The sequence below is a fragment of the Orcinus orca genome, chromosome 3 (genome assembly GCF_937001465.1).
Source record: "Orcinus orca chromosome 3, mOrcOrc1.1, whole genome shotgun sequence".
In the NCBI taxonomy this organism is placed as follows: domain Eukaryota; kingdom Metazoa; phylum Chordata; class Mammalia; order Artiodactyla; family Delphinidae; genus Orcinus; species Orcinus orca.
This window is the reverse complement of record NC_064561.1, coordinates 139817655-139835559: the sequence shown is the minus strand read 5'-3', so window position 1 is coordinate 139835559 and position 17905 is coordinate 139817655. Positions and strand designations below refer to the sequence as shown.

At 39.2% G+C, this 17905-nt stretch overlaps 1 protein-coding gene across 3 annotated transcripts in view; it reads left to right on the top strand.

Annotated features, from left to right (window-relative positions):
* The window catches only part of RAB3C (RAB3C, member RAS oncogene family), a 310558-nt gene that overhangs the window by 21496 nt on the left and 271157 nt on the right, over window positions 1-17905 (top strand). For all 3 annotated transcript variants that reach the window (XM_033437880.2, XM_004275170.3, XM_049707956.1), the window contains exon 2: window positions 6415-6642. In XM_033437880.2, the coding sequence (XP_033293771.1) occupies window positions 6415-6642 (228 nt within the window). The remainder of the gene's footprint in view (window positions 1-6414; window positions 6643-17905) is intronic.

Genomic DNA, 17905 nt, shown 5'->3' with positions numbered 1-17905 from the left:
GGTGGTTCAGTTATACATATACCTATATTCATTCTTTTTCTTTTCCCATATAGCTTATTACAGAATATTGAGTAGAGTTTCCTCTGCTATACAGTAGGTCCTAATCCATTTGGTCCAGGTCATGAAGGCACAGTCAGTACGCAGACAGAGGGATCAGGATAACAACCTACTGAAAAACAAGGACCTCCCCCTCTACTGTAGCTTCCTCTCAAATACTCTTAATTTCATCCTTAAAATGGGGATAAAAGCTTTGAGTTTTCTGTCCAGTACGGAGGGTGCTTGGAAGTGGTCACTCCCATTCTCACACAAGAAAAAAGCTGAACAAACTGAAAATTAACAACTCTTCTTAGATCATTGGAAAAGTGGGGTCACGGGGAAGACCGCTGCCCTGCAAATTGGAGAGACAAATAGGCAGACACAGAGAATCACAATTTACTGGAATAGAAACCTTCACGGGGATCAGTACTAGGGTAGGAAAACCTAAATGTAATTGATGAAGAAAATGTAGACTGTAATTGATGAATTGCTGGAGGCTCAGTGTGGACAAGTCTAAGACATAAAACTCCAGAGGGCCTCACACTTTTGTGAATATTACCTTCAGGAGGTCTATTAAGTTCTCATAGTGAAGGTTGGAGAAAAATCTGCTCATGCTTCTGGCAGGGGGCTGGGGAAGGTAGCCATTCTGAAATACACTCAGCATTCTGTTCCTCTAACGGGGGGTGCTAAGAGTTAGATTCTGAAATCTGGGGACAGTGAGAGGATGAGGTGTGATAATATGTGTAAAGCAGAGTACAGTGTCTGTAAGAGCTGTTGTTGCAGTTATTGTACCACTTTCCTGTGCATTAGCCAAGTGTTATCCACATGGACTAAAGAAGCTATGCGTGAAATAGAGGTCCAGACGCAGACTGCAAGGAGTTCTGTGAAACTGAGCTTGAGGGATACCCTTAAAACATAGAGCAACTTGCATCCTGGAAACGTTACCATAATTTGGCATACCATCATATACATTCTCCAGGAGTCCCAAGAAATATAGTAGTTAGTCAACCCCTGCTAACATAAAAGGAGACAAAGACGATTTCCAAATGCTGCCCTACTTTCCAGGCCCTTTACTTCAGAGGCCAGGGTTAGAGTTTAAGTCTTCTAGTGCCTTGGCTGCTTCCAATTCCCTGGACAGCACCCTTTCAGCTTGATGGTGATGTGTCCGCAGTGATACAAGTAGTGTTTATTGCTTCTCAGCTGGCTCTTGCCAGAGCAAACAGTAGCAGACACATGGAGAAACTGCTGGCCAGAGACTGCAAAGAGAATCACAATTCCAATCCACCCTGAGAAACAAACAGGGAGATAGGCAACCAAGCACGGATGAGACCTTCACTACGAGAAACCACCAGGGGCCAGATGACATGTGTTTGGAAATCCTATCTTTTAATATTTCCTTCTTGGTTTTAAAATTTAGTCTTTACTTTGGAGCTCTCAGGAATAACTCCTCTTATTACCTTTTTCTTTTCTTTTCCCCTAGGTAACAACAATTGAGATTTGAAACTACTTTACATATTTCCACACTTCCTATACATATGTCCCATCCTTGCTTTCACTCTTCCAATTTCAAAGAATTGCATTTCATTTTCTGGATAATTTACCCTCGTTCTTTCTCCCACTGACCCTCAGGATGTTATCAGTAATAGTAGATGGAACATAGTACATTTAAAATGACTTCTTTTTGTTTTTCTCATCAGATGCACAGATGGCTTAGTATAGTTTAGATTCTTAAGCACCCAAGGGAATCCCTGCAAATAATTTGCTTTTCTCATTTATTTGGAAAAGCTAATGTCAAAAATTCTGAAGAAGGTTATGGTTACGTGTGTTAGTCAAAGGTAATCTGCTTGGTCCCTGGTCAGTAGGACTTCTGGGGAGACTAGAATTGAAATTAAAAATGACACATCAATTAAATCTATGATCTGTTCACCTGCTACTGAACCAAGGCACACCTAGAGGGATAGCACAGTGGCTTTGCAAGGCACCAACTCCCAGAGGTTAAGGATTTGCTTCAAACTTGCTGAGTTCCTTAATGACATATTGTAGAGTTCATCCGTAGATTTCTGTATTCAGCAAGGTAAAAAAAAATTTCATTGTGATTTGTCTACAAACTGATTAGCATTTTGATTAGCATCTTAAGTGAGGATATGAAATGCATACTGATCAAACTTAGGAATGAGACCAATCTGGAAGGGATAACTAATATTTTTGATGAAAGGACAAAAAGTTATCAAAACAGAATGGAATTGTAAATCAAAACAAACAAAAGGAAATGTAATAGAGTACATAATAAAGGTTGACACTTCCATTAAAAAAAAATAAATTGCCGAGGCATAGGATGGGGTTAGGGGAGACCTATGTTTATAACAGTGAATGTGAAAAAAGTGCTGAGCATTTGAGGAGACTTTATTGTGAAGACAGATGTGATAGGACGTGAGAATCTCATTTCACTCTGCAACAACCAGATAAATATCTGGAATATTGTGACCAATTGTGGGAACCATGCATGGGACTTTGACATCTGCAGAGATGTCCCCTTTAACCTAGAAGCCGTGTGGGATTTTTCGGACATGTCCTGGGTGGAGAAAGGGGCTAAAGCAGTTGAGATTATCCAGGCAGGAGGAGAGAAAGCTTACGGAGCTGTGATTGGGAAAGGAATCAACTCCTTTGATTCATAGGCAGAATCTGGAGCACATGGACAGAAGCTACAGGGAAGTAGATTTTAACTCAAATCTAAGGAAGAAATTTATAACAATTGCAGTTGTTCAGCAATGAAATAGTCTGCTTCACAGCCTAGCAAACTTTCTGTCACTCGCTTTGAAGGGCTGGGCTAGAATACCAATGACAAGAGGGACACTTGGGGATGAGTAGGAAGGAGGGCTTCGCTGAAGAGTCTTTCCCACTCTATGATTCTTTTTTTTAAAATTAATTCAAGATTAATGCAATTTAAAGGGTTTCTTATGTATGTTTTATAAAATCCTGTTTGCTCTCTGGGAGGTTCCTTCATGCCCACTCCTGTTTTCATATTTTCCCATGAAAATTTTGGAGACATTCACATGACTTAGTATTTAGAACTGTTAGTAAATTTACGTAGTGACTGTCTATATGTTCCTTTGACATTCATATGCTGTCAAATTTCTTCATCTTTTTTTTAATTGGAGTATAATTGATTTACAATATTGTGTTACTTTCAGGTGTCAGCACAGTGAATCAGTTATACATATACATATATCCACTCTTTTAGACTCTTTTCCCATATAGGTCATTACATAGTATTGAGTAGAGTTCCCTGTGCTATACAGTAGGTCCTTATTAGTTATCTATTTTATATATAGTAGTGTGTATATGTCAGTCCCAATCTCCCAATTTACCCCCGCCCCCAGTAACTATAAGATTGTTTTCTACATCTGTAATTCTATTTCTGTTTTGTAAATAAAAATTGCTTCATTTCTATTCTCAGCAAGATTCAGGCAGTCTACTTCTCCATTCTCTAAGCCAGGATTTATTTCATTATTCTAAAGTTTATGAAACACATATGTTCTGAATACACATCTTTGGGGCTCTCTGTGAATACTTTTGGGGATATAAATCAGGAAATAATTTAAAGAAACCACACACCATCTTCAAGGATAGCAGGTTAGCAAACTCTTCTAATTAATCCCTTGGAGGATCTAGATCCACAAATCCACCAGCCTCATGCCCCATCATCCTCGGTGCTCCTACCACCTTCTTTGCTGCTAATACAGCTGGTATAATCTGTCCTTAAAATTGAACATCTTCTATTTCTCATGCTGGAGAAAACTCCAGTATGGTTTTCTCTATCTAAATCTCTACAATTACCTTTAAAAAGTACATACAATGATGATGTCCATATTTCCGCAGGTTTTGGAGTTGGTCTAATTTTGGACTAGGACTTGTGATTGATAGCGGCTTTCTTTATCACATGTTCTTTCAAGGAAGCCTAGAAATCCACAGGACTCAGAATCCCACCTCAGGGTAATGGTAGGCTGTCAGGCTGAGAAAATGAGCAGCTCTAGGAAACTTGTAGAGTCTATTTTCTAACTGTGGCTTAGCTGAACATGCTTAATCCAGAATGTAGTATCTGGGCTGCTTCATATAAAAGGTGGTAAAAGATCTTCCTAACAAAGGTCATTTGCAGGCCTGGTTGAACTTAGCACCTCCATAAGGGGGGGATCTTAATTGGTGAAAGGCTTATGTCTGGAGGAATAGGAGTGTCAAATGAAATAGTTACCTGGCTTTCTGGGGTGTCAGAAGTCATCAGAGCAAGACATCATTGTTCAAACTGAAAGTCAAGAATTGTAATCCTATTTTTGTTCTTGGTGGGCTGCTTGTGTTGGGGGAAGTTTACCTTAGCACGCAGACTCCAGGGCCAGAAAGGAAAATGATGATATCTGCCTGTTTTACTGGCCCAGTTTTTCCCACTGGCAGACAATCATTACAAGGTATATTTACTGAAGACAGCAGTGTGGTTACATGGACTTAAAAAGAGAAATGCTTCAACTTATATTTAATAAGAAATGAAGTCAGAATGTTTATTGCCCTTAAATTTCATAATATATACAGATTTTCTTTTTGCCTTTACTCTTGCTCATATTATTGTGTTCTCCTACTGGCAGTGAGTATTTGTAGAAAGGGAATACGTTATCACCCCATCTCCCCTTTTCTTTTTCCCTCAGTTGTCTTACACACACACACACACACACACACACACACACACACACACACACCTGATTTCAGCAACCAATGTGGTCTTAGATGAGACTAGGCACTGTATACTGTTTCTAGCATTCCGCTATCTTCTGGGGCTTTTCTCTTTGCCATACCTCCAAGAGAAATATGTAATTATTAATCAGATTTTATAAGAAATGAAAAAAGACTGTCTAGCCTAGCACTGAGTAATAGAACTTTCTGCAGTTATGACAGTGTCCTGAACCTGTGCTGTCCAGTGTCATAGCCACAAGCCCCATGTGGCTCTTGTGCTCTTGAAATATGGCTAGTGTGAGTGAGGAACTGAATTTTTAATTTTACTTAGTTTAAATATAAACAGGCATATGTGATTAGTGGCTACTGTATTGGGCAGCACAGCAATTGGCAAAGAATTCATAGCATCCAAAAAGGTGACCCGGTAAGTGCACTAATCACTGGGATTCACCGTCCTAAATGCTTCTTTTCTATATGGAGCCAAATGGTTCTTAGAGTAATGCTGCAGCACTTTTGATAGATGTGAAAAAGATCATCAAAAAAGATGAGGAAAAATCCATCTAGAGCATTTATAGAGAATAGATTATTCTCTATTCTTTGCCAGGCACTTTATATATCTGCTGTACAGATATATCATCTATTATTTTCTATTTCTATCATCTATTATTATTTTCACAAGTGTTTCAAGTTGGGTAATAATTTTTTCCATTTCACGCAAGAGAGGAAACTGAGCTACACCAATTTAAAATAAAAAAGCAAAAGTTCCACAACCAGTAGGTGGTGGAGCCGAGGTTTGAACCCAGGTAGGGACCTTCATTAATGAATCTCACAATGAATATTTCCCACTTCAACTTTAGAGCACGTGTACATGTTTCCCTAGTTCTCGCTGGGAACCGGGGCTGGGGGGCAGGGAGTAGGAGGCATTAAGAACATGAGCCCTGGCGTCACACCGCCTGATTTGAAACCCGCCTCTACTACTTACAAAGTATGTGAAATTGAGCAAATGACTTAGTATCTCTGAGCTTAATTGTCTCCTTTTAATATGTAAATAATAAAGGTACCCACCTATAGGGTGTGGTGAGGGTTAAGTAAGTTAACAGTTCCTGGCACGTTGTTTGAACCGTATGTATTTGTCATTATCATTATTTGAAAGAGATTGGTCATATATGTTAGGATGTTGATTTAAAGTGATATAAATAGATGAACTAGAGATAGGCTTTGGGAGTGCTTCCCTAGAAAATAAGAGAGACTCTGATAATTTAGATGACTCAGGAAGAAACACCCTGCTGTTCAGCCACCTTGGTGTTGCCATCACTGGAATTACAAACTTTCAGAATCCACATGCCTGGCCAGCTCCTCATATCTTTGCTTTTCATGTTACATCTCCTTTTGTGTCTTTGATTCGTTCTGAATGCTGAGCAGTGACACACACCAACACAGCTGGAAAGAGCCGTAAGATTTGCTTTTCTGTCTTCCAGCAGGGAATTATTGCCATGGATACCAGCATCAAAGGAAGGCTGGGGAACTCTCTCAACTTGTCTCCTGAGTGGTCTGACATCTGTTTCTGGCAAGACCAATAATGAGTGTGCTGCTAGCTTCATAGCAAATGGGAGACTGATCCACACCTCTTTTGTTTTGTTTTGTTTTGTTTTACCACAGATGGCCTCTGCCCAAGATGCCAGGTACGGCCAGAAAGACTCCTCTGATCAGAACTTTGACTACATGTTCAAATTGCTCATCATTGGCAATAGCAGTGTGGGGAAAACATCTTTTCTGTTCCGTTACGCGGATGACTCCTTTACATCTGCATTCGTCAGCACAGTTGGGATTGATTTCAAAGTCAAAACTGTATTCAAAAATGAAAAGAGAATCAAGCTTCAGATTTGGGTAAGTGACTTTGAACTGATGGCATCCTTCAGTCTAGGGCATTGAACATATATGTGCGTGAGGGAAACCTTTCTGCCTTGTTCTGTCCCCATGGGGTCTGTAAGCCTCCATTTCCAGGTTCTTTGCCACAGAACATTCTGTTTCAAAGGCAATAGAGTGTTGCCTCTTTAAGGTAGGGAGACTGAATTAAGCCTTATTGTCATTGATGCTTCTTAAGAGTCTTCAGAAGAAAGAAAATATAAATGTCTGTTTATTGTGGTAAAGAACACTCAACAGAAAGTCTGGCTCTGTCTTTTATGGTCTGTGTGACCTGGAGCAAGTCTCTGAATCCTTCTCTGCCACTTTTCTAATACACAAAATAGGCAAAGTAAATTTAGCCTTTTTAGGTTGCAGGAAGCAGCCTGCCCTGGTCGTTTTAAAGAAGGTAAACAACCAGATATAGAGAAAACTTAGGTTTAGTCCCTTCATAAAGCCCCAGCTAAAATTTGAAAAGGGTCTATTTAATCTCCACAAACCTTGTGTTTTCAGCTCTAAGAGTTATGTTTACCTACCCAGACAAAACAAAACAAATAGGATATTTATTTTAAGTAGGGTTTTTCCCTAAGCAGAATGTTCTCCAATAAGCTTTGAGACTGAGTGACTAGCTTTGTGCCTCTCCTCACCCGCTGCAGAAGATCAGAGATTCCTTAACTAAATAGTTGGGATAAATTTAGGAGAATAGCAAGTGAGAAACATAAAAAGTGTGTGTGGGTACACGTTCAAGGTAATATAAGAGCTGAAGTAACAAAAAAATTGGTTATACCAAGAGAGAGTTATGTAGTAAGCATTTTATGTACATCATGCAATGTATGGGTACAATGGTAGAATGTTTTTACAGTTAGTTTTGTTCCCCTTTCCCTGTTCATTTATACCTCTGCCACTCAAATTGATTTGAGCTTTAAAAAGGCATTTCCCAAGAGATGAGGTTTCTGCCTTCTTCTGAGACAATTCTGATGTCTACTACCATTTGGTACTGGTGCCATGGTTGATCGGTAGGACCGACGATAAGCCTGCCTCCTCAGATATGGAAAGCTGAAAGAAAGGCAAATCTCAGAGTAAAACGTTTAAACTTTTTTTAAAAAATAAAAGAGCCCTTAAGATAGCATTATAAATATTCCAGATGTCCTTTCATATCTTAAAGCTCTTAGGAGTAAAATTTAAAGATGCAGGTATATACACAGGTAGGTATCCTCTTAGGCAGCTTACAAGAGATTGTTACTATTTTACTTATTCTAATTCTGGAGTCTTCCAAGTCTAATTAGAACTCAGAAAAGAACTTGGGGGCTTCCCTGGTGGCGCAGTGGTTGAGAGTCCACCCGCCAATGCAGGGGACACGGGTTCGTGCCCCGGTCCGGGAAGATCCCACATGCCGCGGAGCAGCTGGGCCCGTGAGCCATGGCCGCTGAGCCTGCACGTCCGGAGCCTGTGCTTGGCAACGGGAGAGGCCACAACAGTGAGAGGCCCGCGTACCACAAAAAAAAAAGAAAAAGAAAAGAACTTGGAAAAATAGGCCCAGCCCCCATCGCTGCTCTACTGGTCCCCAAAGACATTTTTGTTGGGAAAGGGGTCCCTCTTTAGATACTTTAGAAACACGCAGCCCTGTTGATACAGACAGGAAGAGCTGTGTTTATTGCTTCACATTCTCTTCCTTTTGAGCTTTAAGCAACCAATTGTCATGTGAAGATAACTTTCATATCCAGGCTTAAGAAAGGTCCCTTAACTCTCAGGGGCTTTGTTGAATTGAAAATTAAATTAATTTGGTAACTACACATCGCCTACCTCTGCGACCATGTTCTTTCTGTTAATATCAAAGAAGTGTCATTCCTCTGTCTGACGGCTCCTGCCATATATCTTAGGGATGTTTAGAGGTGGTTGTTGTGATTGTTTAGGTAAAACATCAACATGGTGTATAAATTCAATCCTATAATCTCTAGCAATTTCTCAATTTAGGTTTTTGACAGAAATGCTTTGTAGAGGTATAAAATCATCTGTCCTTAATGTAAAACAGAAAAAGTTCAAATAATATACTTTTTTTGAGAATTATATTGTCATACTTACAAAAATATTTTTTTCAAAACCCTCAGTGCTAGTACCAGGCCACAGCTCATTCCTGTACTTCTCTTGGACACTGAAGTTCAGTTACTTCTGTCCAGGTCTTACTTCTGTGTGAAAATTGCTCTTCTCTGAGCCAAGCAAATGCCAACTCAGGTCTCTGGGCTGCTTCTCCTCTAATACCTCCTCATGCTTCTCAATTTCCATAACTTCACTCAAAAGCCTGGGACATATAAATCTGTCTCTAAATATCCATAATCCACCATTTTCCCAAAACCTCCAACTCTCTTCACAGCTCCGTCCAGCCTGGGACCTCCTTCCAGGGTTTTCATTCTCCCATTCTGTGGATACCCACACTCCCTTCAGGGGTCAGCCACTGAGGAACCCTTCACCCAGACCTTCCTCAGTCACAATGGTAGTCTGATGGCCACTGTTTTCTTTGCAATCAAAACAATCTTATTTCTTCCTCTTAGGGCTATTGGGAGCTCTTAATGTACCTGTGATTCTAGGGGTATGAAAATGGATTTTACACTACCATATACCAGCTGGTCTACTATATTGTGAACCATTCAAAAGCAGTACTCTGCAAAGATTTTGTTCTCATTGAACTTGTAGTATAGTTGGAGAAAGAAATGAATACTCACGGAGTAACTATATATGTATGTCTATAAGCAAATATCAAATTGTATAAATATTATATGTAGCTAACATTTATTGAACATAGAACTATGCCAAGCATCATCTATACCTTATTTCTAATTTCCACAACAACCCAACTTTGTATTTATTATTATTCCTATTTTATCCGAGAAACTGAAAGTCGGACAAATTAAATAGCTCGTCCAGGGTCATATGTGGCAAGAGGCTGGTTCCAGGCTAGGTCTATCAGATTCTAATGCTTTGGCTTGTTCCCCTTCACCATGCTGCCCTAATTAAGAAGTCTTCTTGAATATGGTGGTGCTTTTGTGAAGATGGTGATCTTAGGCAATGTATCCTGGGATGCTGAAGAAGATATTTTTAAAAGAGTCTGACCATCCCGATGAACTGAGTCATGCAGGGAGAGACAGGATAAGGAGCAACAGGGAGGTTGCCTAAGTCTAGACATTCCCCCAATAATTCTAGGGGTTCTTGCTTTATGCCATAATGTAAGTATAGTAGAAAATATTTAGTTGTGTACAACTTTTATTGTTTATGACTTAAACAAATTATTTATTTGGGACTGTATCTGGCACTGATGGTTTGCCGTCTCGTATTTAAATAACTGAACGTGAACTGTTTTTTCCAGCTTATAGTATCTTTATGCACTTATATTAATGTGTAACGAATTCATGAAGGTATCCACAGCTATCTTAGCCTATACTATGATCTGTTTCTACTTGCAACACTTCTGACACCAAATGCCGGGGTTTTCCAGACCAAGCAATTCTTCATTGCTATGCAGACACCAACTGGGTGTCCTGTAATTTAATACAATGTTGACACTAACTACCCAAAGTTAGCACAGATCCCACAGGTAAAGGGCTCAGTTCCATAAGCTTATCCCTCCTCTCCCCACCCCACTTCAGATATCAATCACAAATCTGGGTGCCCTGTGCTTTTGACCTCCAGGCTATAAACTTGCAGGTCCCACAGTCCCACCCCTCAGGGTTGATAAGTTGCTAGAAGAGCTCACAGAATTCAGGAAGAGTTTACTTACTATTACCGGTTTATTATAAGGGATACAACTCAGGAACAACCAGATAGAAGGGAATCATAGGGCAAATTGTTGTGGGGATGGGTAGGAGCAGCTTCCATGCAGTCTCCCCAGCACTGTGATATATTCACCAACCCCAAAGCTCTCCAAACCTCACCCTTTCGGATGTTTATGGAGCTCCCATTACATAGGCATGATTGATGAAATCCTTGGCCATTGGTGATTAACTCAGTCTTCGGACCCTCTCCCCTCCCAGAGGGCGGGGGTAGGGCTGAAAGTTCCAACCTTTTGATCACATGGTTTGTTCTTCTAACAATCATCCCCTATTCTTTTTTTTTTTTTTTTTTTTATTGGAGTATAGTTGATTTACGATGTTGTAATCAGCCCCCATTTTGAAGCTATCTAGGGGCTAACCAAGAGTCACCTCATTAGCATGAACTCTGGTATGGCTGAAAGGGGCTTATTATGAATAACAAAAGATGATCCTTTTTCCCCCATCTCTTAGGAAATTCCAAGGGTTATAGAAGCTCTTTGTCAGGAACCAGGAGGAAGACCAAATATGTATTCCTTGGTCTATCACACTATTATATATCTCAAAGGAAGAGAAGCAAAATTGTTTCATAGTAATGAAAACTGTCATGAATTAGTCCAATGCGTTTTTACCTTAACCAAGACAGGCTACAGATATTAACATGACTCTGATGACTCTATTTTAAACTGCCCATAAATAGAACTGTTTCCAGGTTAAGAAATGAAGATATATAGTGGGCTAAGTGATTTGACCTTACCTTACAGTTAGTGCCAGAGTAGAGTCTAAAATCCAGGTCTCCTGCTAGCTAAGCCAGTCCAGTTGCTAGTACACCAAGTTCACTCTCAAGGTAAGTGCTGTGTTATGACAATTGGGATAAATCTCATACCTGGTTGCCAGCAACCAAAGGAACCAGGCATAGGAACATCAAACTTGAAGCCAGATTTCAAGTAGTATTTCTAAAAGGTCAGGAAGAAAGAACCTGGGTGGGAAGACTGCCCAGTTTTTCTACTTGATGGGTTGCTTTTTGCATGTGCTGTGGGGGAAGTTTCTGAGACCACAAACTGGATTTTTAACAGTCCACATTTAAAGAAAGCTTTTAACGGCTGCTACAAACATTGACATTTCTTTCTGGCTGTGTTACGCCTCCTCTCTGTGGAAGTTCACTACTGCCTTGGAATAAACTTGTCTAGAGAAATAACATCGTTCATTTGTACTTAGTTACAAACCTTATTTTCCTTTAGTATATTTATTAATCCCTCTGTCCTTCACTACATTAACATTTCTTATTGCACTTTTATTTTATTATCATTTTTATGATTCTGAAGTCAAAAATTCTCAAAAATTTTGAGGTGTCAAGTATTAGAGGTGGTTCTTTCATTTTCTGTGTCAAATGCTGTTAAGAAGATATTGGAGAAAAATCTAGCATGGGTTTTTCACTTTACTTAGGAGGAAAATATTTCACAACTGGAGTCTGTAATATTTTGCTTCTAATTTAAAAGTAGTTTAGCTTTGGGAAAGGCTATGTAGAGTGGATTTCCTCCCAATAAGAAGATTGAAAAATAATATAGCAACCATTACTAAGAATATCTTAGTACTGTATTTATTTTCAGTGTCTAGATTACTACTATATGAACTATGACGCCTATAGCAATCTGTAAAGTAAAGAGTGCTGGTAATTCTTGAAACTAGGCTGTGTAGAGAGCCAGGTTTGACAGTGTGGTTCCCCTGAATAAAAGGCAATTTCCTTTGTGTAAAGAAAGCACATGGACAGAGTGAAGTAAGTCAGAAAGAGAAAAACAAATACCGTATGCTAACACATATATATGGACTCTAAAAAAAAAAAAGGTCATGAAGAACCTAGGGGCAGGACGGGAATAAAGGCGCAGTCCTACTAGAGAATGGACTTGAGGACACGGGGAGGGGGAAGGGTAACCTGGGCCAAAGTGAGAGAGTGGCATGGACATATCTACACTACCAAATGTAAAATAGATAGCTAGTGGGAAGCAGCCGCATAGCACAGGGAGATCAGCTCGGTGCTTTGTGACCACCTAGAGGGGTGGGATAGGGAGGGTGGGAGGGAGGGAGACACAAGAGGGAAGAGATATGGATATATATGTATACGTATAGCTGATTCACTTTGTTATAAAGCACAAACTAACACACCATTGTAAAGCAATTATACTCCAATAAAGATGCTAAAAAAAGAAAGAAAGAAAGACAGCACATGGGTCTCCTTTTTCAGTTGGATCTACATTGTTCAAGTCCAAAAATCAAGGTTGACTCTAACTAATGAAAGACTTAGCTTGAAAAATTTGTAGCTTAGTTAGAGAATATAGGTTTAAAGTGAGCAGAGGGCAGGTAGGCAGAGATCACTGTTTCCTTAGGAATTAGAACTAGCATTTTATCATTTTTGCATTCTCTTTTTCCCACCCTCACCCTTCACCACTCCTTGTCTTTTCTCTCCCTCCTTCCCCTTTCCCCCTCTCCTTCCCACCTTCATTTCTGAGCCCTGGCCAGCCTGAGTTAATAAGAAACATCTTCAGTGTGTTCAGAGGTCAGGGCTGCCGCATACAGATGCACATGTCGTGCACTGGACGAAGACACCAACCAGGGGTCAAGTGAGGCTGTTCTCCACCCAGAGCGCCACATGCTAAGCTGTGCTCAGTTCCAGGAAGGGGTGCCCTTTCTTTTTCACAAAGGTGTCATCTGCTGTCAAGCATGTGCTTCTGGTCCACGTGCAACCAAAGGGAATTCTGATTCCCATACCGCAACCATATACATAGGCGGTAGCTATATCACAATCTTATGCAGGAGATGGATGAGTAAACAGAGAATACAAGCCCTGCTTCCCCAGCCCAGTCCTGGAGGAAGACGGTATTTTAAAATATAGGTTTTATTGTTATTTAGGTGTGGCGAGGCCCACAGGTCAGGAGACAACTGCCATTGAAATAGTAGTTCGTTATGCTCACAGATTTTAAGAGAAAGACACATGGGCTCGGGGAGAGGGGCACTTGGAGTGAGGGGAATCCCCTGCGTGGGTCAGGAGGCAGAAGGAGGGGCGGGAGGAATGTGACAAGAGCCTCTATTGTGGTTTCTGTATAAGGAATGGGCCAGGCAGGGTAAACAGGCTTAGGACTGGCTAGTTTGAATACCTGCAGCAGACCCTGGGGCATAAAGACTTCCCTAAGTTGTCAGGTGCCTGGGGTAATTAGGGCAGGTGGATAGTGGCTCATAGTGTGAGAGCCCAAGATGGAGCAAGCCCTATGAGCTCTGTATTGGTGGTTTGCATTTGACGAGTGAGCTTCAGTGAGTTGTTTAGTGTCTTTAAGAATTGAGTAACTCAGGGTAGGGCAGTCCCTCCAGGATCCATAAGGCCTCAGCTGTCAAAGCATCTGAATACAGAAAGTAAAAGACATGCTTAATACAAAAGTCAGGTTCTTGGAGTCCCAGGGGTGGCTTCTGTCATTGATTCCACTCTGACAAATGCTTTCGATTTCAACCATTCTCACCGCAGACTCAGTGCATTTCTGGGTCTTAGTATTTAGAGACCTCAAACATTGGGGTCAGGAAAAGATCTTTCAGATTTTCTAGCCCAAGCCCTCATTTGATGATACAACTGATAATAGCATCACTTAATGAACCCAGTGTTGACCCATAAATAAGCATTTTATGTTTATATGCATTTTTAGAATTTATTTTTTGCCAAACCCCATGAAGGAAGGTGGTATTATTAGCCCCATTTTATAGTTGAGGAAACAGAGAATCAGAAAAATAAAGGGATTGGCCCAAGGTCCTAGCTAGGATATGTCAGAAGCAGGATTCGAACCAGGGGATTGAAATCAAAGCCCATGTACTTGACCACACTTGTAAATGAGGTAAAAGGAGGCCAAGTGATCTGTCAGAGATCTTCAGGGGATCCAATCTGTAAACCTACATATCTTTTTTATTAATAATATTTATTTTATATTGGAGTATAGTTGATTTACAATGTTGTGTTAGCTTCAGGTGTACAGCAAAGTGGTTCAGTTATACATATACATATATCTATTCTTTTTTAGATTCTTTCCCCATTTAGGTTATTACAGAATATTGAGTAGAGTTCTTTGTGCTCTACAATAGGTCCTTGTTGATTATTTTATCTATAGTAGTGTGTGTATGTTAATCCAAAACTCCTAATTGATTCCTCCCCTTCCCCACACCTTACCCCTTAGGTAACCTTAAGTTTGTTTTCTAAGTCTGTGAGTCTGTTTCCGTTTTGTAAATAAGTTCATTTGTATCATGTTTTTTAGATTCCGCATATAAGTGATATCATAGGATATTGGTCTTTCTCTGTCTGACATTCTTCACTTAGTATGATAAGCTCCAGGTCCATCCATGTTGCTGCAAGTGGCATTATTTCATTCCTTTTAATGGCTGAGTAATATTCCATTGTATATATATATCACATCTTCTTTATCCATTCATCCATCGATGGACATGTAGGTTGATTCCGTGCCTTGGCTATGGTAATTAGTGCTGCAATGAACATTGGGGTGCATGTATCTTTTTAAATTATGGTTTTCTTCAGATATATTCCAAGAAGTGGGATTGCTGGGTCATATGGTAGCTCTATTTTTAATTTTTTAAGGAACCCCCATACTGTTCTCCATAGTGGTTGTACCAATTTACATTCCCAGCAGCAGTGCAGGAGGGTTCCCTTTTCTCCACACCCTCTCCAGCATTTGTTGCTTATAGACTTTTTGATGATGGCCGTTCTGACTGGTGTGAGATGATACCTCATTGTAGTGTTGATTTGCATTTTTCTAATACTTAGCGATGTTGAGCATCTTTTCATGTGCCTCTTGGCCAACTGTATGTCTTCTTTGGAGAATGTCTATTTAGAATTTCTGCCCCTTTTTTGATTGGGTTGTTTGTTTTTTTGATATTGAGCCATATGAGCTGTTTGTAAATTTTGGAGATTAATTCCTTGCTATTCACTTCATTTGCAAATATTTTCTCCCATTCTGGGGCTTCTCTTTTTGTTTTGTTTATGCTTTCCTTTGCTGTGTAAAAGTTTTTGAGTTTAATAAGGTCAGATTTGTTTATTTTTGTTTCCATTACTTAGGAGACAAATTTAAAAAGATTTTGCTTTGATTTATGTCAAAGAGTGTTCATCCTATGTTTTCCTCTAAGAGTTTTATAGTATCCGGTCTTACATTTAGGTCTTTAAACCATTTTGAGTTTATTTTGTTTATGGCAATAAAGAATGCTCTAATTTCATTTTTGTACATGTAGCTGTCCAGTTTTCCCAGAACCATTTATTGAAGAGACTGTCTTTTCTCCATTGTATAGTCTTGCCTCCTTTGTTGTAGATCAATTAACCATAGGTGTGTGCATTTATTTCTGGGCTTTCTATCCTGTTTCATTGATCTATATTTCTGTTTTTGTGCCAGTGTTATACTGTTTTGATTACTGTAGCTTTATAGGATAGTCTGAAGGCAGGGAGCCTGATTCTTCCAGCTCTGTTTTTCTTTCTGAAGATTGCTTTGGTTATTCAGGGTCTTTTGTGTCTCCATACACATTTTAAGGTTTTTGATCTAGTTTTGTAAAAAATGCCATTGGTAATTTGGATTGCATTGAATCTGTAGGTTACCTTGGGTGGCATAGTCATTTTGACAATAATGATTCTTCCAATCCAAGAGCATGGTATATCTTTCCATCTGTTTGTGTCATTTTTGATTCCTTTCATTAGCGTTTTACAGTTTTTGGAGTGTAGGTCTTTTGCCTCCTTAGGTAGGTTTATGCCTAGTTATTTTATTGTTTTTGATGTGATGGTAAATGAGATTGTTCCCTTAGTTTCTCTTTCTGATCTTTCATTGTTAGTATATAGAAATGCAATAGATTTGTGTGTATTACTTTTTTATCCTGCAACTTTACCAAATTCATTTTTGAGCTCTAGTAGTTTTCTGGTAACATCTTTAGGATTTTTTATGTATAGTGTCATGTCATCTGCAAACAGTGACAATTTTACTTCTTCTTTTCCAGTTTGGATTCCTTTTGTTTCTTTTTATTCTCTGATAGCTGTGGCTAGGACTTCCAAAACTATGTTGAATAAAAATGGCAAGAGTGGACATCCTTGTCTTGTTCCTGATCTTAGTGGAAATGCTTTCAGTTTTTCACCATTGAGAATGATGTTAGCTGTGGGTTTGTCATATATGGCCTTTATTATGTTGAGGTAAGCTCCCTCTATGCTACTTTCTGGAGAGTTTTTATTATAATTGGGTGTTGAATATTGTAAAAGCTTTTTCTGCATCTATTGAGATGACCATATGATTTTTACTCTTCAATTTGTTGATGCAGTGTATATCACTGATTGATGTACAGATATTGAAGAATCCTTGCATCCCTGTGGTGAATCCCACTTCATCATGGTATATGATCCTTTTAATATATTGTTGGATGCAGTTTGCTAGTATTTTGTTGAGGATTTTGGCATCTATGTTCATCAATGATATTGGTTTGTAATTTTCTTTTTTTGTGGTACCTTTGTCTGGTTTTGGTATCAGGGTGATGGTGGCCTCATAGAATGAGTTTGGGAGTGTTCCTTCCTCTGCAATTTTTTGGCAGAGTTTCAGAAGGATAGGTGTTAGTTCTTCTCTAAATGTTTGATAGAATTCACCTGTGAAACCATCAGGTCCTGGACTTTTGTTTGTTGGGAGTTTTTTAATCACAGTTTCAATTTCAGTACTTGTGATTGGTCTATATTTTCTATTTCTTGCTGGTTCAGTCTTGGGAGATTGTACCTTTCTAAGAATTTATTCATTTCTTCTAGGTTGTACATTTTATTGGCATATAATTGCTTGTAGTAGTCTCTTATGATCCTTTGTATTTCTATGGTGTCCATTGTAACTTCTCCTTTGTCATTTCTAATTTTGTTGATTTGAGCCCTCTCTTTTTTTTTCTTGATGAGTCTGGCTAGAGGTTTATCAATTTTGTTTATCTTTTCAAAGGACCAGCTTTTACTTTCATTGATCTTTTCTATTGTTTTCCTCATCTCTCTTTCATTTATTTCTACCCTGATCTGTATGATTTCTTTCCTTCTACGAACTTTGGGTTTTATTTGCTCTTCTCTCTCTAGTTGCTTTAGGTATAGGGTTAGGTTGTTTATTTGAGATTTTTCTTGTTTCCTGAGGTATGATTGTACTGCTAAAAACTTCCCTCTTAGAACTACTTTTGCTGCATCTGATAGGTTTTGAATCATCATGTTTTCATTTTCATTTATGTCTAGGTATTTTTTTTTTACTTTCCTTTTTGATTTCTTCAGTGACCCATTGGCTGTTTAGTAGCCTATTGTTTAGCCTCCACGTTTGTGTTTTTTACAATTTTTTTTCTTATATTTGATTTCTAATCTCATAGCATTGCAGTTGGAAAAGATGCTTGGTATGATTTCAGGTTTCTTAAATTTGCTT